Source organism: Macaca fascicularis, chromosome 1 (assembly GCF_037993035.2).
Source record: "Macaca fascicularis isolate 582-1 chromosome 1, T2T-MFA8v1.1".
NCBI classification, from domain to species: Eukaryota; Metazoa; Chordata; class Mammalia; order Primates; family Cercopithecidae; genus Macaca; species Macaca fascicularis.
The window spans coordinates 207,990,001-208,012,438 of record NC_088375.1 but is presented as its reverse complement, the minus strand read 5'-3'; the positions used below and the strand labels follow the sequence as shown (position 1 = coordinate 208,012,438).

Genomic DNA, 22,438 nt, shown 5'->3' with positions numbered 1-22,438 from the left:
AGATGGAGTTTTACTTTTGTTGTCCAGGCCAGAGTGTAGAGGCACGATCTCGGCTCACTGTAACCTCTGCCTCCCAGGTTCAAGTGATTCTCCTGCCTCAGCCTCCCAAGTAGCTGGGATTACAGGCGTGCACCACCACACCCAGGTAATTTTGTATTTTTAGTAGAGACAGGGTTTTGTCATGTTGGTCAAGCTGGTCTCAAACTCCTGACCTCAAGTGATTCTCCCACCTCGGCCTCCCAAAGTGCTGGGATTACAGGTGTGAGCCACCATGCCCGGCCTGGGGGTCCTTCTTTCCAGAGAATTCCCCTCCTTCTGGACTTGGCTGATGGGATCCCTGTGGTGTTTCCTACCATAAAACACACCCTCTCAGCAGCATTGAATACTTGCCACCCTTTCTCCTCTTTGAGATACTCTCTCCTCTGGGTTTTGAGGATGCCACATGCCTTGGACTTTTCTTCTGCCCCTCTGGCCAGTCCTCTCTGGTGTCTTTCACAGTTTCTTCCTCTCTCACCCAAACTTGAAACGTCAGTGGTTCTTCCCCGGGTTGTTCTTCAGACCTGGGACTTGGCCCTCTTCCCTTCACCAGCCACACTCTTTCCTCAGGTTACCTCCTCTGGTTTTGTGGCTTTAAATGCCACTTGGATACTGAAAGACTCGTGATGTTTCATCTGTAGCCTAAACATCCCCCCAGCTCCAGATTCATGATGTGGAGATGCCTGATAGCTCTCCTCAGCTCTCACTGGCTTCTCAAACTTGGGCACTCTGGATTTCCTGCTTCCCATGCCTGTTCTCCGTCTCCCTCACTCCCCGTGTGCACCCCAGCCCGTCAGAGCTCGTTACATCTCTAAGTACACCTCAGCGCCATGGCCGCCCCCACGCTAGTCCGGGGCACCATCGCGTCTTACCTGGACCTCTGCTCCCATCTCCTGACTTCCTCCTTCCCTGCCAGATCCCCCCATCTATTCTCCATACAGCCCAAAATCATCCTGTAAAAGCATAGATCAGGTAAGTCCCTTACTCAAGTCATGTGAAGACCTTCCTTCCTTCCTTCCTTCCTTCCTTCCTTCCTTCCTTCCTTCCTTCCTTCTCTCCTTCTCTCTTTCTTTCTTTCTTTTTGAGATGGAGTTTTGTTCTTGTTGCCCAGGCTGGAGTGCAATGGCACAATCTCGGCTCACTGCAGCCTCGGCCTCCTGGGTTCAAGAGATTCTCCTGCCTCAGCCTCCCGAGTAGCTGGGATTACAGGCATGCACCACCACACCCAGCTAATTCTGTAGTTTTAGTAGAGATGGGGTTTCTCCATGTTGGTCAGGCTGGTCTCGAACTCCAGACTTCAGGTGATCCACCCACCTCGGTCTCCCAAAGTGCTGGGATTACAGGTGTGAGCCACTGCACTCGGCCATCATATGAAGACTTTCTCAATGCACTTCAAACAAAACCCACCTCCCTTTGGCCTAGGAAGCCTGTGTCATCTACCATTGCCCGCTTCTCCCACGCTTCTCTCGCTTTCCGGACTCTAGCCACAAGAGGCCTTCTCTCAGGGCCTCAAAAATGTCATAGTCTTGCCTGTCCCAGTGACCGGAACATTCTCCCTGCTGCTCCTCATGGCTGGTTCCTGCTTTCCTTCATAAAGAGAGCCCTTCACTCACCACTCAATCCAGGGGGTTTCCGCCAGTGACTCCCTTTGTCTCCTTCAGTGCACTCAGCACAGATACACTGATGTGTGCGCTTGTTTGCTGTCCATCTCCCCCCACGCTCTGTCGGTTTCCCTTCTGCATGAATGGAGAAGATGGGGCCGACATCCACCCAGGCCAGCTCCCAGGAAACCTCCCAAGTGGCAGCAGGACACCAGGCGCTGCACAGACCGGTCATTCAGGATGTGAACTCCACAGCTGGTGGCTAGACTTGCGAATTTTTTTTTTTTTTTTTTTTTTTGAGATAAAGTTTTGCTCTTATTGCCCAGGCTGGAGTGCAATGGCGTGATCTCTGCTCACTGCAGCCTCCACCTTCCGGGTTCAAGCAATTCTCCTGCCTCAGCCTCCCGAGTAGCTGGGATTACAGGCCTGCGCCACCACACCCGTCTAATTGTGTATTTTTAGTAGAGACGGGGTTTCTCCATGTTGGTCAGGCTGGTCTTGAACTCCCAACCTCAGGTGATTCGCCTGCCTTGGCCTCCCAAAGTGCTGGGATTACAGGTGTGAGCCACCGTGCCCAGCTGGATTTGTGAGTTTTTAAAAAATCATTTATTTTATTTTTGAGATAGAGTTTCACTGTTGTTGCTCAGGCTGGAGTGCAATGGCGCGATCTTCGCTCACTGCAACCTCTACCTCCCAGGTTCAAGTGATTCTCCTACCTCAGCCTCCCAAGTAGCTGGGACTACAGGCGCATGCCACCACACCCAGCTAATTTTGTATTTTTAGTAGAGATGGGGGTTTTGCCATGTTGGTCAGGCTGGTCTTGAACTCCTGACCTCAAGTGATCCACCAGCCTCGGCCTCCCAAAGTGCTGAGATTACAGGCGTGAGCCACTGCACCTGGCCTAAATTATTATTTTTTTAGATGGAGATAAAACTTATAGTGAAATGTACAAATCCTAAGTATAGAATTCAGTGAGCTTTGACAACACACCAATAAAGATATCGAGACTTTCATCACCCCAGAAATTCCCTCCTGTCACCTTCCAGGTAGTCCCAACCTCTGCTGATGGTAGCTGGATTTTTATACCCTCTTCAGGCAAGGGCAATGAAGTGTTTCTATGATATTCCAGCCAATCTGCCTATCTTTATCTTCAGCGAGACTCATTTCTTTCTTTTCTTTTCTTTGAGACAAGGTCTCACTCTGTCACCCAGGCTGAAAGTACAGTCACAGCAATCACAGGTCACTGCAGCCTGAACCTCCCAGGCTTAAGTGATCCTTCCCCCTCAGCCTCCTAAGTAGCTGGGACTACAGGCATGTACCACCATGCCCGGCTAATTTTTTTATTTTTTGTAGAGATGGGGTGTCACCATGTTGCCCAGGCTGCTCTCAAACTCCTGAGCTCAAGTGATCTGCCCGCCTCAGCCAAAGTGCTGTGATTACAGGCATGAACCACTGAACCCAGCCTCAAGACCCATTTGTAATGTTCAGTGTGCTAACTGCTGTCCTCTGTGGTTGATGGGAAGAGTATAAGCTGCAGCTCTTAAGTAGCCTGGCCTGGAGAATGGCTAAATTCTTTGGGTTAAATTGAGGGCTGAGGACCTCCACCCCTCTCAATGTAAGTTCTTGGACAGGAGCAACTCTTTTGCCTCTCAAGCAGAGGTTAAACCAACGCACATCTAACATCACACTGCCGTCTGCTAAAATTCAGATGCCACAGCAAAGTAGAACCAGTGGAATGAGCTAGGCCAAAGGGATCTTGTGGGGCTGGCTGGTGGGCCTGGAAAGCCAGCCAGAGGACCCAGTACAGGTGGTCTGCTGAATCAGCAAGTCTGCTTGATGGGACTGTGGTATAGTATGGTCTGGGCGTGCGCCCAGTGCTGCAGATGTAGCTCAGATCAACCGACTTAAGAACACATTCCTGGCCGGGTGTGGTGGTTCACACCTGTAATCCCAGCACTTTGGGAGGCCAAGGAGGGCAGACTGCTTGAGCTCAGGAGTTCGAGACCAGCCTGGGCAACATGGTGAGACCCTGTCTCTACAAGAAATACAAAAATTAGCTGGGTGTAGTGGTGCGCTGTAGTCCCAGCTACTTGGAAGGCTGATGTGGGAGGATTGCTCGAGTCCAGGAGGCAGAGGTTATAGTGAGCCAAGATTGTGCCACTGCACTCCAGCCTGGGTGACAGAGTGAGACCCTGTCTTAAAACAAACAACAAACAACGACAAAACCACATTCCTCTCTGACCACCTGCCACCTGGTTTCAGAGCCACCTCTGTCCTCCCCGCCACCTTCCACAATGCACCATGTGCTCAGATGCTCCCTTGGGACTGTGGAAGGAGAAACAGCTCCAGAGATGCATGACCAAGGCCACCCTCAGACTTTCCACTTTGGATATGAACTCCAGCTTCTGGGCTCAAGTCTCTTGGTCCTCTTTTCTGAAGTTCATTTCTGAGGCACTCTGGGGGCTAAGGAAGTGGGTTTCAAATCTCCACAGTGCTCCCTTTCACCCCTAGGCCCCACCACCTACTTCACTGAGCACAGAGTACAGCACACAGTGGCCTCAAGAAATATTCCTCCACTGAAAATTGCTTTCCTGGCTCTTACACGATCCTTTTACTGGGTCTATGTTGTGGGCAGAAATTAGGAATGGCCTGTTAGAGACAAGGAAATGAGGCTGAGTGTGAGCATCTTCCTCAGTATCCTGCTGCTGCTCCTTTCAGGACACACACACACCACACACCCCACACCTCCCCGACACACACCCCACACACCACACCCCACACACATACACCACACACATGACACCACACACACACACCACACCACACACCCCACACCTCCCCGACACACACCCCACACCCCACACACACACACCACACACATGACACCACACACACACACCACACCACACACCCCACACCTCCCCGACACACACCCCACACACCACACCCCACACACACACACCACACACATGACACCACACACACACACCACACCACACACCCCACACCTCCCCGACACACACCCCACACACCACACACACACACCACACACATGACACCACACACACACACCACACCACACACCCCACACCTCCCCAACACACACCCCACACCTCCCCAACACACACCCCACACACCACACCCCCACACATACATGACAGCACACACACACACACCACACACCCCACACCTCCCTACACACACTACACACACCACACACTCACACACACCACACACCACATACACCATACACACCACACGCTCCACATACACCCCCACTTACCACACATCCCACACACCACACACACCACACATACATGACAGCACACACACCACACATACATGACAGCACACACACACACACCACACACCCCACACCTCCCTACACACACTACACACACCACACACTCACACACACCACACACCACATACACCATACACACCACACGCTCCACATACACCCCCCACTTACCACACATCCCACACACCACACACACCACACACCCATCTCCCCGACACACACCCCACACCACACCCCCCCCACACTACACACACCCCACATCCCACACACCACACCCACACCACACACCCCACACACCCCACACATCACACACACCACCATACACACCAAACACCACAGACCCCACACCACACCACACACCAAACACCCCACACACTCCACACACCACACACACCCCACACACGACACACACTACACACCCCACACACACCACACAGGCAACAGACCATACACACCACATACCACACACATACCACACATATCACACCACGCACCACACCACACAGCACACACACACCAAATACACCACACACACCACACGTCCCACATGCCATACCACATATACATCATACACACCAACCACCACACATGCAACACACACCACACACCATACAGCCCACATACCACACCACACACACATCACACAAAACACACAAACCACACACACACCATATATACCAAACACCACACAAACACATGCAACACACACACACTATATACACCACACACTCAACACATCATACACACCCCACATACCACACACGCCACACATCACATACACCACACACCACACACTACACACATACACAACCACATGCCACACACACACTCCCCCCATACATACCACACACACATCACACACCACATACACTGCACACACCACCCCCACACCACACACAAAGATGACACACACCACACACACCACACACATACCCCACATACACACACAGACCACACACACACCACACACACTGCACATACCACACACACCACACACTACACACATACACACCACACACCCCACACACACCCTGCACACCACACACATCACACACAGACACCGCATATCCCACACACCACACGCACACTGCACCCACATCACCACACACCCCACACATACCACACAACCATGTCCACACACACCACACACACACACCACACACAACACCCATAGACACCACACACCACACAGACACCTCACACACCAAACACCACACATACAATCACACACCACACACCCCACACATACCACACACACACCACGTCCACACACACTACACACACACCATACACAACACCCATAGACACCACACACACACCTCACACACACCTCACATACCAAATACCACACATACAATCACACACCACACACCACACACCACACACCACACACATACCTCACACCACATACACACTCACACCAACCCCCGCCACACCACACACGCACACACACACACACACACACACACACACACACACAGAGCAAGTGCTCTGGGCCTATCTGTGGAATTGCATGGGGCAGCTGAGCCTCAGTTTTCTTTTTCTATTTTTTTTGAGACAGAGTTTCACTCTTGTCACCCAGACTGGAGTGCAGTGGCGCGACCTTGGCTCACTGAAACCTCCGCCTCCTGGGTTCAAACAATTCTCCTGCCTCAGCCTCCTGAGTAACGGGGATTACAGGCGTGCACCCAGCTAACTTTTGTATTTTTAGTAAAGACAGGTTTCACCATGTTGGCCAAGATGGTCTCGAACTCCTGACCTCAAGTGATCTGCCTGCCTCAGCCTCCCGAAGTGCTGGGATTACAGGTACAAGTCACTGCACCTGGCCCAGTTGTCTTATCTGTAAAATGGGTGTCGTGTCATATGTTCCTCCTGCCAGTCCAGGTGCCCTCTTCACCTTTCTCCATTCTGCGCTGGGCCTAGAGGCTGACCTCTCCCCAGGCTCCAGCTCTCACCGGATTCCAGGACCTTCCCTGCTCCCCGGCTGCTGCAGACCTTGTATGCTTCACCAGCCTTTCTTGGTTCCTTTAACTCTGCCCAGCACTTTGTAAGAGTCCCTTCATCAAACCCACATTACCCCTTTGAACGTGCCACCTGTTTCCACCCAGGGCCCTGATTGCCACAATAATTGGTACCAGAATAGCTCTGGGAGACAGATCCTTGGGAGGGATTCTGGGGTTGGGTTGCTCACGCTTCTTGATTAGTGCGTGAATAACCTCTTTGACATGGGGTAATGGACAATGGTCATCTATGGCACGCAGTGGCATCACAGTTAGTTACTTTATGACCAGTGGTGGCTTGATGTTGGGAGACCAAGTGGCTATGGCATTTAGTCAATATGATGGCAATAATGACTAAGAAATAGTGACAAAGACTGTGGCGTGGGCTTCTGACTGCACATCTGACTGCCCTAGAAACGCACACAAAGGAACAGACTGAAAGCCTTGAATTCCCGACTCAGTGCAAGGCTGGAGATTCCGAAAGGCCCTAGGGTGGCTCTGAAAGTATCTTTGATCTCTGCCAGCCAGAGGGCAGATGTGGCTGAGAACCAAGCTCAGGCTCTGACTGTGAGGATCACAGAGTTGCAGAGCCAATTAAATGCACAACCTTGCTCAGTCTCTTCTGCTAAGGGAAGGGCACCGGTTAAGAAGGAACAGATCCCAAGATGGGGACATCTGGATAGAACTTTGAACACCAGCACCTCCTGAATCTTCCCTGGTGGTAAAGGCAGCACCCCTTGTCTTCAGTCTGAGAAAACTGGTCTTTCCCAGCACAGAAATCTTTCAGTGACTTCACTTGCGGCGGCTGCCTCACCAGGGAAGATGCACCCCAGGATACACCCCCATCACCTCGTTTCCTCCAGGCCTATAATGAGAATTATATCCCCATAGAGCCTAGTCAAGAAAAGGACAAAGTGTACTCCAGGAGGAGATAGTTTATACATTAAAGGAGTTGCAGAACCTTGACGGTTTGTATTGGCAGGAGTCTGGGTTGCATCCAAGGGTGGTAGATTAAGGAAGACAAAATATAAGATTAGGCCAGGCATGGTGGCTCATGCCTGTAACCCTAGCACTTTGGGAGGCTGAGGCAGGTGGAACGCTTGAGCCCAGGAGTTCAAGACCAGCCTGGGCAACATAGCAAGACCTTGTCTCTTAAAAAAGAAAAAAATAAATAAAAGATTAGATCAGGCCAAATTGACTGATACAGGTGTGCACCCAGCAGTGGGGGTTGTGTTGGCTTGAGCACCTGGAGTGGGATTACCAGTCTGAGCTGGTGAATTGCAACCTGGATCCAGTCGTGGCCTACAAAGAAGCTGAGATGCTGGCACTTCCCTGGGAAGCTGTGGAGGGAGGCAGAGGGAGAAGGGAACCCCTTCACCATAGTTCCCAAAAGCTCTATGTTAGTTATCCTCTATAGGCTGGAGATAATGTAGGATGTGCCAAATGCAATCTGGCTTCTTGCTTTCCTGACTCAATGGATTTCACGTCAAGGAAGTTTCTAGGAGATCCAGTGGTCTGGGGCATGGTATGTCAGGGTAGCTCCTCTAAAAGAAGAAACAAGTTGCTGAGCCTTATATTGCCTACTATAAAGGAGGAGGCAAAATCTTTGATGGGACTCTGGATTTTTTTTTTTTTTTTTTTTGGGACAGAGTCTCGCTCTGTCGCCCAGGCTGGAGCGCAGTGGCACGATCTCGGCTGCACTGCAAGCTCCGCCTCCTGGGTTCATGCCATTCTCCTGCCTCAGCCTCCTGAGTAGCTGGGACTACAGGCGCCCGCCACCACGCCCGGCTAATTTTTGTATTTTTAGTAGAGATGGGGTTTCACCGTGGTCTCGATCTCCTGACCTTGTGATCCGCCCACCTCGGCCTCCCAAAGTGCTGGGATTACAGGCATGCGCCACCGCGCCCGGCCGGGACTCTGGATTTTTAAGGCAACCTATGCCACATTCAGACCCAGCAGTGGGGGAGGCCCGATGGTGCCAATGAACTTTGGAGACCAGGTTCTTTATGATAAAGCTCAGGGAAGGAGCAGCCCTCAGGCATCAGTGCCATGGCTAATCATGGTGTCCCAGAGGCGAATGGGAACTACATCTAAAAAAAAGCCCCCCGCCCCCCCGAAAAATGTTAGGTGCAATGCCAGTTGCAGCTGTGGTCCCAAACATGAGATTTTTACTGGAACCAATCAGCATGGCCCCTGGCCTGGTGTGCATCTTCAATCCCCAAATGCTTTCTTTTCTATTTCGCTAACTAAAGATAGTTGGAAATAGTGTGCCTTGGTGTAGCAGGGACAGCCGTACACCTTCACTCTGTTGCCTCGGGGCTTTGCCGGCTCTCACGATGTCAATCATAATCTAGTCCAAAGGGTCACTGATCATCTTGACATAGTTCAGAACATTAGTCTGGCCCATCACATTGATGACATTATGGTAATTGGCCCCAGTGAGCAGGCCATTGCAAGCACTCTAGTTTCTTAGTAAAATATTGTATGCCAACTGAAGGGGGTACACTCCACAAAAACTCAGCAACATGCCATGTCAGTGAAGTTTCTAGAAGATCCAGTGGGGGGGGGCATGGCATGTCAGGATATTTCCTGTAAAAGGAGAGACAAGTTGCTGTACCTTATACTGCCCACTACAAAGAAAGAGGCAAAATCTTTGATGTTTACTCTGGATTTTTGAGCCAACACATACCACATTCAGCTGTGCTTGCTGCTCTACCCATTTACTATAAAACCCATAATACTGTAAGTTTTGAGTGAGGCGTGGAGCAAGGTGAGGCTCTGAAGCAGGTCCAGGCTGCAGAGCAAGCTGCCTGTCACATGAGCTTAAGACTTGGAAGTGACTGTAGCAGATGATGCTGTATGGAAAAGCTCCAACAGGAGAATCACGGTACAGTTACTGACCATTAGGTTTGAGATTAAGTCATGCTTCTTCTACCAAGAACTAGTCACCATTTAAAAAACAGCTCCTAGCCAGGCACAGTGGCTCACGCATGAAACCTCAGCAGTTTGGGAGGTCGAGGCGGGTAGATCACCTGAGGTCAGGAGTTCAAGACCAACCTCGCCAACATGGTGAAACCCCATCTCTACTAAAAATACAAAAATTAGCCGTGCTCATGATGGCGGGTGCCTGTAATCCCAGCTACTCGGGAGGTTGAGGCGGGAGAATTGCTTGAATCCGGGAGGCGGAGGTTGCAGTGAGCCGAGATCACACCACTGCGCTCCAGTCTGGGTGACAAAGCAAGACTCTGTCTCAAAACATAAATGAATAAAAAAATAAACAGCTCCTGGTTCACAACTGGACACGGTGAAGGTGGAATGCCTGACTGTGGGACACCAAGTGACCCACGCAACCAGAAGTAGATGTGATCTGATCCACCTGATTGTAAGATTGGACATGCATGGTACTGTTCTATTGTTTTTCTTTTCTCTCCCTCTCTCAACCAGTTGCCAGCACTAGGAATGGCGTTCTATTACTGAATAGCATATATAAGATCAGGTCTGAGCAAGTCCAGAAGGCATAAAGAAATTGCATGAGCAGGTGGTTCAAATTCCTAGGGCACCTACCCTTATTGCTTCACTGTTTCTTCCTCTACCCAATTTGCTGAAGTTGCTATGACCAGTTAACACAGAGGAAAAAGCACAGACATGATTTCTAAAGGAGTCTGCGTGGTACCTCAGCACAACTACAAAGAGACAGTTACTGCATTATAGCCACACTCAGGGTGTCCCTGCAGGACAGTGATGAAGGTTCTGTCCCAGCGGGCAGAACCTCTGACTGTGTGGATTATCCACTTGTACAGAAGGAAAGATGACCTGAGGGGCAGATCCACACTGACTCATGAGCAGTGGCTAACAAGTTAGGGGCTGGTTAGGGGCTTACAAATCACAAGACCGAGAGATGGGTGAAGAGCAGGTATAAGGGAGAGAAATATTGATGGGCTGCTTGAAATGGGCATAGGTGGTGAAGCTAATTTTAACACGCACAAGTACCGAGAGGGCATCTATTGTGGAGAAGCCCTCAGTAATGAGGTGGACAAGGTGACCCATCCTGTAGATGGCAACTTCTATTCCCAGCTACCCTGGTTCTTGCTTAATGGGCCCGTATACATGCTATGGTGGCAGGGATGACTGGCTATGTCTGGTGTGGGAGGCAGAGTAACAGCACTCCAAAAATGTCCATGGTCTAATCCTTAAATATGTTGCATGGTACACGGCAAAGGGTGAATTTTTTTTTTTTTTTGACACAGTCTTGCTCTCTCACTCAGGCTGGAGTGCAGTGGTGTGATCTCAGCTCACTGCAACCTCCACTTCCCGAGTTCAAGTGATTCTTCTGCCTCAGCCTCCCAAGTAGCTTGGTACTACAGGTACCCACCATCATGCCCAATTAGTTTTTGTATTTTTAGTAGAGACCGGGTTTCGTCACGTTGGCCAGGCTGGTCTCGAACTCCTGACCTCAAGAGATCCACCCGCCTCAGTCTCCCAAAGTGCTGGGATTACAGGCGTGAGCCACTGTGACCAGTTGCAAAGGGTGAATTAAGGCAGAAGATGGAATAAGGTTGCTAATCAGGTGACCTTACAAATAGGGAGATTGGCCGGGCGCAGTGGCTCACGCCTGTAATCCCTGCACTTTGGGAGGCTGAGGCAGATGGATCACGAGGTCAGGAGATCAAGACCATCCTGGTTAACACTGTGAAACCCCGTCTCTACTAAAAATACAAAAAATACAAAAGGGGGCAAGCTGGCCACCTACTGGCAGATTGATTACACCGACCCCCTGTCATGAAGAGAGCAGTCTTTCTTTATTCTTTTTTCTTTCTTTTCTTTTCTTTTTCTTTTCTTTCTTCTTTCTTTCTTTCCTTTTTTTTTTTTTTTTCTGAGTCTCACTCTGTCGTCCAGTCTGGAGTGCAGTGGCGTGATCTCAGCTCACTGCAACCTCTGGCTCCTTGGTTCCAGTGATTCTCCTGCCTCAGCCTCCTGAGTAGCTGGGATTATGGGCGCCTGCCACCATGCCCGGCTAATTTTCGTATTTTTGGTAGAAACAGGGTTTCACCATGTTGGCCAGGCTGGTCTCGAAGTCCTGACTTCAAGTGACCTGCCCACCTCGACCTCCCAACGGGCTGGGATTACAGGTGTGAGACACTGCGCCCGGCCCAGAACACACTGGTCTTAAAACAGGCCCTGCAACCAGAAGAAGCTGACTGGGCAGAACAGAGTTACAGCGCCAGGTAGGAGACAACCTCCGCAGCTGAGCTGTTGATGGGCAGGAGGCAGCACACGCTTGAAATCAGTGGCTAATACATGGTCCTACCTCTTTGACAACCGAAATACACAGGCCCAGGGACCAAGGGATGGATATGGGAGTAGCTTTTCTCACCACTATTCTCAATTACCTACTGGAGGAGTTTTGGCTTCCTATCCCCTCAATTTTGTGTTCAGTGTGTGAGCTCAATGCTCAAAGGAGGAACACTCCCTCCAGGGAATGTGAATATGACTCCTTTAGAATTGGAAGTAGAGAGGCCAGGAACGGTGGCTCCCGCCTGTAATCCCAGCACTTCGGGAGGCCAAGGTGGGTGGATCACTTGAGGTCACGAGTTTAAGACCAGTCTGGCCAACATGGTGAAACTCCGTCCCTACTAACAATACAAAAATTAGTCGGGCATGGTGGTGCATGCCTGTAATCCCAGCTACTCGGGAGGCTGGGGCATGAGAAGCACTTGAACGCAGGAGGCAGAGGTTGCAGTGAGCTGAGATCACACCACTGCACTCCACCCTGGGTGACAGAGCGAGACTCATTTCAAAAAAAAAAAAAAAAAAGAATTGGAAGTAGAGTGTTCTCCTCTGGTCATTTTGAGGTCTGCATGTTGCTTAACTAAAAGGCAGAGAAGAGGGTCAACTGTCCTGTACCTGACAGGGTGATTAGCTAGGATTGCCGGAAGAAAAATATGTTCCTGCTACACAATGTGGGGAGGGCAGAAGACAATGACAGAAAAGAGGGGATTCACCAGGTGCCTCAGTCCCCCCAGTCCCCCTTCCAGTATTGACAGGGAAGGGGAAATGTGACAAACATAAGACCAGAAGAGGCTGAACTGCACAGGAGTAAAGGTTTAGGACACCCCACCTATAAAAACCCCAGTCAACCAAAGTGCTGGCACATGGTTAGAGGAAAGTGGGGGTGGAGGAAGGATGCTGTGATTGCTAACTTGGGCCTGCTGACCAGCTGCCAAAGTGGGGGCTGTAGCAATTTTCTGTTGTTATTTGCATGCCCCACTGTCTTATTTAAAGAGCCCGGTTGTGCGGTGGCTCATGCCTGTAATCCCAGCACTTTGGGAAGCCGAGGTAGGCAGATCACGAGGTCAGGAGATGGAGACCATCCTAGCTAACACGGTGAAACCCCGTCTCTATTAAAAATACAAAAAATTAGCCAGGCGTTGTGGCGGGCGCCTGTAGTCCCAGCTACTCAGGAGGCTGAGGCAGGAGAATGGTGTGAACCTGGGAGGCAGAGCTTGCAGTGAGCCGAGATCGCGCCACTGCACTCCAGCCTGGGCAACAGAGCGAGACTCCGTCTCAAAAATAAATAAATAAATAAATAAATAAATAAGCCCTGTTGATGACTAATGTGTTAAGTTAGGCTCCAGGTGAGTATGACTGAAGGTTAACAAGAACAGGGTGAATCTGACAAGGTTGATGGTGTTGATGAGACTGTTCCTTCCATTAAAAAAAAAATGAAGATGAAATTCACATAACATAAAACTAACCATTTTAAAGCAAATACTTCAGTGGTGTCTAGTACATTCATGATGTTGTACAATCATCACCACAACCTATTTCCCAAACTTTTTCATCACCCCAAACAGAAATTCTGCAACCATTAAGCAACAGGGACATGAGTTTTTCACCCAAAGGACAAGAGTGGGTGCTGAGGGGTAAAAGGAATAGCCCTGCTTGGATCTCATTTCCCTTCCACATCCACACTCCCCATTCGATGAAGGGCCAACCTGCTCTGGCTGCCTTCCCTTCAGGCTTTCAGTTGGGATTGGCCAGTGGGAGGCACCATCAGGATGAAACCTGTCCACCCCCAACCTCCCTGACGCCCTCTCTGGCAGGGGCTGTTGTAAACATGGCCACAGCTCTAGCTGGGCAGTCCCCTCCCATGATGAGAGCTCCCTCCTCTTGCCCTTTCAGCTCTATGGGTTGTAACGGCTTCCTGTAGCGTGAGCCCTGCTGGGTCCCATCCTTGGTAGGTTCCCACAACCCTGCCCACATCTCCAGTTAATCCCTTAGTTGAAGGCTCTTGGTACCCCTTTGAATATACAGTCGGCCTCTGTACCCTCGGGTTCTGCAGCCTCAGATTCAACCTAGCACAAATTGAAAACATAAAAACAAGTAAACAAAAAATAACAATACAATAAAAATACAACTTTAAAAACCAGTATAACAACTTTTTTTTTTTTTTTTTAAGACAGGGTCTTGCTGTCGCCCAGGCTGGAGTGCAGTGGCGCGAACATGGCTTACTGCAGTCACGACCTCCTGGGCTCCAGCAATCCTCCCACCTCAGCCTCCCAAGTAGCTGGGACCATAGGCATGCACCACCATGCCCAAGCAAATTTTGTATTTTTTGTAGAGATGGGGTTTCACCGTGTTGCACAGGCTGGTCTTGAATTCCTAGGCTCAAGTGATCTGCCCATCTCCGCCTCCCGAAGTGCCAAGGTTATAGGAGTGAGCCATCATACCTAGCCGACAACTACTTACACAGCATTTACATTGTATTAGGTAGTATAGGTAATCTATGGATGATTTACAGTATATGGGAAGATGAGTGTTGGTTATATGCAAATGTATTCATCTCTTGGTATCCATGGAGGATTGGTTCCAGGACCCTCCCAGGTACCAAAATTCATGGAAACTCAAGTCCTATATAAAATAATGTAGTATTTGCCTATAACCTACATACATTCTCCCATATATATTTTTTTGTTGCCCAAGCTGGAGTGCAGTGGCACAATCTCGGCTCACTGCAAAGTCCACCTCCTGGGTTCAAGTGATTCTCCTGCCTCAGCCTCCCCAGTAGCTAGGACAACAGGCATGCTCTACCACACCCAGCTAATTTTTTAATTTTTAGTAGAGACGGGGTTTCACCATGTTGGTCAGGCTGGTCTCAAACTCCTATCCTCAAATGATCCACCTGCCTCGGCCTCCCAAAGTGCTGATACTACAGGTGTGAACCATTGTGCCCAGCCATTCTCCCATATACATTAAATCATCTCTAGATTACAATGTAAATACTATGTAAATAGTTGTTACACTTTATTATTTGAAATTTTCCCCCCAATATTTTCAATTTGCAGTTGGTTGAATCCATGGATGCAGAACCCATGAAGGGCCAACAGCACTACACCATTTTACATCAGGAACTTAAGCATCCAAGGATTTTGGTTTCCATGTGGATCCTGGAACCAATCCCCGGAAAATATGGAGGGATGGCTGTAACATCCATTTCCTGCTAGGGAACGGATGGATACAGGAATAATCCTTTAATAATAACCCTGTAATCCTCTTGAAACTAACCACTTCAGATTTTGTAAGTCAAACCAGTTCCATACTCAGGTCCCAGCCCGGGCAAAGGAGATGCTTTCCTGGACAGCCCAGGTTCGAAGGGTGCCTGGGGTGCGTGCCAAGGCCCCACTGCCCTCTGGTGGTTGGATCCAGGAAATGCACCTCAGGGCTCCAGCCTCTGCTGAATCGACCCCATTAGGAATTGAGCGATCCTTACCCCAAATGCTTGAAAGCAGAAGTGTTTCAGATTTTGGAATATTTGTACATACATAATGAGATATCTTGGGGATAGAATCCAAGTCTAAACATGAAATTCATTTGTTTCATATACAGTTTCTACAAATAGCCTGAAAGCAATGTTATATATATATATATATGTATATATATATTTTGAGACAGAGTCTTGCTCTGTTGCCCAGGCTAGAATGCAATGGTTTGATCTCAGCTCACTGGAACCTCCACCTCCTGGGTTCAAGTGATTCTCCTGCCTCAGCCTCCCGAGTAGCTGGGATTACAGGCATACACCACCATGCCCAGCTAATTTTTGTATTTTTAGTAGAGATGGGGTTTTGCCATGTTGGCCAGACTGGTCTCGAACTCCTGACCTCAGGTGATCCGCCCAGTTTGGCCTCCCAAAGTGCTGGGATTACAGGCATAAGCCATCGTGCCCGGCCCAATTTTATATATTTTAAATAATTTTGCGCATGAAGCAAAGTTTTGACTGCAACCTGTCTCATGAGGTCAGATGTGCATTCTCCATTCGTGGCATTGTGCTGGGTTTTCTGATTAGGGATGCTCAGTCTGCACACACCCGAGCTTATCTCATGCAGGGGTCACTGTCCCCACTTTACAGGTGAGAACTTGAGGGCTCCAGTGACTTCCCACTGCCCTTTTGGTCTTCCCACGGTTAAGAGCAAAATCTTAACCGTGGAACACGAGGCCCCATCCTTGCCTCCCCTGTCACTCTGACCCAGCCACCTGGCCTTTCTCAGGTCCCAGTGTTCGTGGGCACAGCTCCCAGTTACAATGTTTGGGAACTTTCTGGGTCCTTTTCCACCCGGAGGCTTCAGCTCCTTCTCCAGTCCCCTCCCGGGGATATCACTCACTCGGGACTCAGGAGGGTCCTCCTCCCCATCCCCTCCCTCTCCTCTGCCTCTTATTCACCTCTTGCACAAACACTTGGCCCTGGTTAGTGCCGCTCTCCCCCACGGGGCAGGGCACGTCCTGCTTAGCTCGTTGCGGTATCTCAGTGCCTGGCATGTGGGAACAACCATCCCAGCAGCTGACAGCCATGAAGTGTTTCTGTGCCAGCCTTTGAACTAAGTACTTCAGGCCCCCAGTCCATTCTCCCTCCTAAAGACCCTTGTCCCCAGGAAGCAGCCCTTGACTCTATTAAAAACTCACATTGATTTATTAGAATATGAAAAAGATTCAGTTTCTTCTGTACAGGCGGCAGAGTGGCAGCAGCTGCGGTGGCTTGGTACATGGTTGTCGATGTCACCCTTGCATGGTGACTCCTGCCCAAACAGCACTTGCATGGAGAGGAGGATGGACAGATGGGCCGAGGACCCATGGCCCAGTCCCCTGCAAAGAGGGACACTCTGACTATTGCACAATCCTGGGGGAGTGCCCCAGGGACAGGGGGAAGGAGTGTGTGTGAGCAAAGGTCTCTGGGGGCCCAGGATTCTGCCCAACCCACCAGCCCCGGGGGACAGGAGATCCTCAGGGGAGGCCTTCTCCCCCCACCCCCGACCGCCTCCACAATGGGCTCCACGGCAAGCAGGGTGTGGTACACACGAGGGAAAGGTTCCAGGGGCCAAACCCAGGGTGGGGGAAGTAAGAGCAGGCCAGCAGGACTGGAGGTCAGGCCCAAGAGCTAGGCAGGCGCCAAGAGGCCAGCATCTGTGAGGCTGGAGAGACTCTTGATTAGGAGTGGGAGTTACTTCTGATGTCACAGTCTTCGGGCAATAGTTAAGAGCCCAGCAGGCAGAGAAACATGGGGGACGGGGTTGGACAGACAGGCACAAATGAAGAAGGGTAATTCCTGGAGTGTGAGGAGTTAGAGGCAGAGCACTGTTCAGCCAGGGGTTTTCAAAATGTTTTAAAAAACAGGAGTGCCCTCCGTGCAAACAATCATATATAGAAGTGTGAACAAACGAAACTTAAAAACGCAGCACATTCTGGAGCCACGGCCAGTCCTTCCCCCAGCAGCATCCCCTGAGGGGCCCAGTGGTCCCCATGGGAGCACAGTTCGGAAAGCTCTGAGTCACGTCACTGTCGACCTAGAAACCACCCCTGCTCCAGGCAGAGAAGCTCAGAGATGCCCTCAGCCCGCAGCTCTGAGTAAGGACAGGTTGGGGTGGTAGCCAGGGTGACAGAGCTGGCAGGAGTGTGAGACCTTGGTGGGTCAGCAGTCCCTCCCCCAGCCATGTGACTGGTACCCCTGGCGTGTCCCCTAATAAAGCAGGGCCTGCTCGAGGGAGGCCTCAGCTCCCTCCCTTCCTGGGTGGGACCACGGCTGAGCCAGAGACTCTTTGGTTAGAAACTAAGATTGGTCTGAATGAGGAGGAGGATGAGGCAGAGGGAGGAGCCTCCGAGGCCCTAGTCCAGGTCCGGGAGAAGCCTGGATCTAGGGAGAGGCAGAGCCGGCCTCACCAGCCCCAGCAGTTCTGCCAAATGGATTGGGGAGGCAGCTCTGGTGGGGCGGATGCTTCCCAGGAGGCGGTGGCGGGGAGCTGTGCTGGGGTGGGGGCTGTGGGCCCAGCTGCCATGCGGTAGGGGGAGGGGCAGGGCCAATCCGGGTCAGGAAGGGCAAGGGGAGCCCCCAGCAGCCCCTGCTCTGGTGGGAGAGTCTGTGAGGGGACGGGCGCTGCCTGCTGGCCCTGGCGCTACTGCCCCTTAGGGATGAACGGCTCTCCCTCCCCAGGCTCAGGGTGCGGGCCTGGGTCGCTGAGGCAGCGCTGTATCCTCTGGGAGCTGGGGCTGTCACTGGGTGCGGGGGTGAAGACATCGTCGGTTCCTGGGGTCGAAGGCTCCTTGCTCCGCATCATGATGCCCCCATCGTCCTCCTCGTCCTCCTCCACCACCTTCGCAGGATCCCGGCTCAACCCCAAGACCTTGCCCTTCAGCTCCTCGTTCACCAGGTCCACAGACTCGGGTGACTGCGGGGAGGCCGGGTCGATGGTGATGACAGGCAGGTCCTCCTTCGGCTCATACGCCAGCGGGTCTGGGACCAAAAGCAAGACACAAGCTGGATTCTGCTCTGGAGCCCAGCCCAGCACGTGCCACTCGCCGCGTCAGCGCTTCCTGCAGGTCTTCTCATGAGCACAGCTGTCCTGGTCCCAACGGGCCTCAGAAGCAGGCCTCTGAGACCCTCCACCCCACAGCTTCTCTTCCTCAGACTGTGCCCCTCTCCTCTGACAGGGGCTCCCAGAGGTGTCCCTCCACAGGCCAAGACCTGGGGCTCCTCCCAGCATGAGTCTACCCTGGGGCCCTGCCCTCACATTCCCCACACGCGTTAGGGGTTTTGAAGGGGCAGATACCCTGCCTTCCTGCCAGGCACCATGGCTCTCCCAGCTCCCCACACAGTCCTCATCCAGAACGTCTCTGTCCCTAGGGATGGCCCCTGACGTAGAAGCAGCTCATGGCTTGGGAGGGGCCCCTGAGGTCAGCGAGGGCCAGGCCTGTCCTCCCAGTGGCTGGAGCCTGTTCCTGTGGACCCCCATCCTCAGGAGGCGGCGGCTCGGAGCGCCCAGACCTGAGGCCCCTCACCAGGCCCTTACCTGAGCCGATGCGGGCCCGAGACATGGTGGGCGAGTCCAGCTTGTGGGCTGGCACTGTCAGGTAGTTGTTGATCTGACAGAGAGGACAGACAGGGTGAGCACAGGCAGCTGCGCAGAGGGAGCCCCTCAGGACAGCACCCGGCCACTGCCACCCCACCTTCCGTGTATGCGGGGCGCTCGCTCCCCGTCCCTTGTGCCTGTGTGGGCAGCCGTACTGGCCCTTCAGGAGCTCCTGAGGGCTCAACCCAGGCTCCTGTCACAGCCTCCCTCAACACACCTACACTGCCCAGCCTTAAATCCACCCATTCCTCTGTCCCCTGCCACTGCCCTAGCCCAGGCCACACCCCACACCCCCACGCCAATCCCTTGCTTAGAACTCTTCATGGCTCTCCATGCCCTTACACGGCCAACAAGCCCCTCGAAAGCCAAACCCTGTTCCTAGAATGGGTTCATTTCCACAGAGGCTGTGGCGGAGCTTGGGTGAGTGGGGTGGGATACAGGTTCCCAGAGAAAGGCAGAGGCTACCTTCTGCTCCAGCTGCCGGGCCTTCTGCCTCCGGAGCAGCATCTGGTTCCAGGCTTCCTCGTAGGGGTCCGCCACCAGCGTGTGTCTGTTGTAGGACCGCAGCTGTGGAAGGCACAGCATCAGGGCAGTGCAGGCGCCGGAAGGCTCTGGTCATGGAGGGGTGGGGGCAGTTCTGGAGGCCAGGCCAGCCCTGGGGTGGGTGCCGAGGGGCACGGGCAGGGCAGGGCTGCCGTGGAGAGGGGCTGAAGGGCTCCTGTACCCCGGGGGTCGGGCTGGGAAGCAGGCCCTCACCCGCTGCCTGGTCTTCTGCAAGTTGTTCCTCAGGATTTTGCGAATCTCCTCCTCCTTGTCCTTGGACAGTGCTGGCAGGATGCGCTCAGAAGGCAGGGACTTGGGGTGGATGTTCCTGGGACAACAGGACATAGGTTAGGTCCCCAAGATTCTTGGGATCCTAAAGCCTCCCAGGTTTGGCTAGAAGGAAGTCACCCTAGGGATGACCCAGGGGGGCACCAAAGCCTCAGGTCCTTAGTGTGAGCCCACAGCTCTCTTGTCCGCCCCAACAGGACAACAGAGGGCCCTGCCCTCAGGTGGCCGCCTCCAGCTGGGCTGGAGGGGCCGGTGTGTGGGAGCAGAAGCTGCCTGGTTGCCCTGGCACTCACTGCATGGAGACGGTGGAGACGGCAGAGGGGATCTTGCCCATGCCTCCGCTCTCCACCAGCTCGATGGCCTGCTTCATCTCCATCTTGTGGTAGAAGGCGATGAGTTGGGGCTCCTTGGAGCGCTCGCCGGCTATCAGACACTTCTTCACGTATTTCTTATTAAACCGGTTGAGCCTGGTGGGAGAGGAGGGAGATGGATGGAGCCAGCTCCCAGGAGTGGGGAGATGCCCAGGCCCAGGAGACCCTTGCCTGCCCCTCCCGGCCTGCCCACCAGGCCTGCCACCTACTTGTCCTTCCAGTGGTGGTGACCGTAGTGGCCACAGATGTCCTCGATGCCTGTCAGAAGGTGGTCCAGGAACTGAAAGGGGCCCAGGGCCAGGTCAAGCCTCGCTGTGGGGCACCTTCCCTACCAAGACCCCTGACTAGCCCCACTCCCTCCTGCAGCTGCAGCCTTGCTGGGCCCAGCGCTGTGGTTCCATGAGCAGCCAGCAGGTGGCGCCCACACTCCACTCATCAAACCCAGTGGCCCTGACTCTGGGTATCTTGAACCCTCGCCTGTGTCTGGCTGAGCCCCCTTCTCTAATCCCACCCGGGATCCATGCCTAGGATAGGTCTCAAATGGAGGCAGAGATGGCATGATGCCCCGTCCTCAGGCTCCCAGCTGCTCACACCACACCTTCCTATGGCTCCTGGGGCAGAGGGAGACCCCAGGCACCAACACAGGGAGGAGCGGCTGATGCAGGGCAGGGACATGAGGCCCAGCTGCTCCCCATCTCCCTGTTCCTCCTCCTGCAACCAAGGGCCCAGCCCGCACTCCAGTACCTGCGTGTGGATCTCCTCGTTGATGGAGCGCTTCGTCTCTTGCTTTTTCTTCACAGCCAACAGGTCTACCAGGGGCCGAATGGTCATGCCCTGGGAGGCAGGCAGATGTCAGGCACTCTAGTTCTGCTACCCAAGCACGGAGGCCACGGAGCCTCCCTATGCCCACCCTAGACCCCCAAGGCTAGGATGCCCTCTCTGCTTTGCCCTCTCCCAGGACCCAAGGGTGTGAGAACTCTCCCACCTCCCAGCACTTATCTAAAGACAAGTCCTTCAGGCCTGCTTCTTCCTGGAGACACGGGCAGAGGTTTCACTGCCGAATGACCCGCATGCTGGTCATCTGGCCTGGGCCAGGCAGCAGCCAGCCTGGGTTCAGATGTAGACAGCACCGCAGACTCGCTCTACAACCCCAAGGAAGTCAGGCCCCACACACAGGGAAAAGCACCTCTGCACTGCCTCCCTACCAGGACTGCGAGAAGGACCAAGTAATAACAGCAGCAGTGGATGGAACTGCACACCTGCCATGTGACCAACACATGTGCTTGGAAGTGTTCTAGCATTAGCTCTCTAATACCCACACACTAAAAGGCAGGTCCTTCCATTGTCCCTATTTAACAGATGCAGAAACTGAGGCTCAGAGAGGTTAAGCAGCTTTCTAAGATTCCACAGAAGCAGTAAAGCCATGGTTCAAACCCAGGCAGGCTGGCTCTGAAGGGAGGCCCCCTCCCCAGTGCTGCCCTCAATGAAAATGGGCTTGGAAAATCATTAGCACAACCAACTTGTAAAATCAAGGTGAAAAAAATATTTTTGAAGACGGAAGCAGTGCAAGAGGACAAAAGTAGCAGCCTCCTCCTCTCCTTTTCCTTTTCTTTTCTTTTCTTTTTTTTTTTTTTTTTTGAGATGGAGTCGTGCTGTTGCCCAGGCTGAAGTGCAGTGGCATGATCTTGGCTCACTGCAATCTCTGCCTCCCGGGTTCAAGCAATTTTCCTGCCTCAGCCTCCAAGTAGCTGGGATTACAGGCGCCCATCACCAGACCCAACTATTTCTTGTATTTTTAGTAGAGACAGGGTTTCACCATGTTGGCCAGGCTGGTCTCAAACTCTTGACCTCAGGCAATCTGCCTGCCTCAGCCTCCCAAATTGCTGGGATTACAGGCATGAGC

General features: G+C 52.4%; 1 protein-coding gene across 6 annotated transcripts in view; it reads right to left on the bottom strand.

Annotated features, from left to right (window-relative positions):
* Nucleotides 1–13,678: 13,678 nt before the first annotated feature.
* Nucleotides 13,679–22,438, bottom strand: part of SLC9A1 (solute carrier family 9 member A1) — a 65,284-nt gene continuing 56,524 nt past the window's right edge. For 5 of the 6 annotated variants that reach the window (XM_065526873.2, XM_015440078.4, XM_005544299.5 and 2 more), the window contains 7 exons: nt 21,280–21,369; nt 20,745–20,815; nt 20,458–20,631; nt 20,090–20,204; nt 19,799–19,900; nt 19,274–19,346; nt 16,884–18,717 (listed from right to left, as the gene is read on the bottom strand). In XM_065526873.2, coding sequence (XP_065382945.1) covers nt 18,380–18,717; nt 19,274–19,346; nt 19,799–19,900; nt 20,090–20,204; nt 20,458–20,631; nt 20,745–20,815; nt 21,280–21,369 — 963 coding nt within the window. In that variant the 3' untranslated portion in view covers nt 16,884–18,379. Of the gene's footprint in view, nt 14,294–16,883; nt 18,718–19,273; nt 19,347–19,798; nt 19,901–20,089; nt 20,205–20,457; nt 20,632–20,744; nt 20,816–21,279; nt 21,370–22,438 lie in introns of those variants that run through there. The other variant, XR_012423912.1, reaches the window with a different exon arrangement.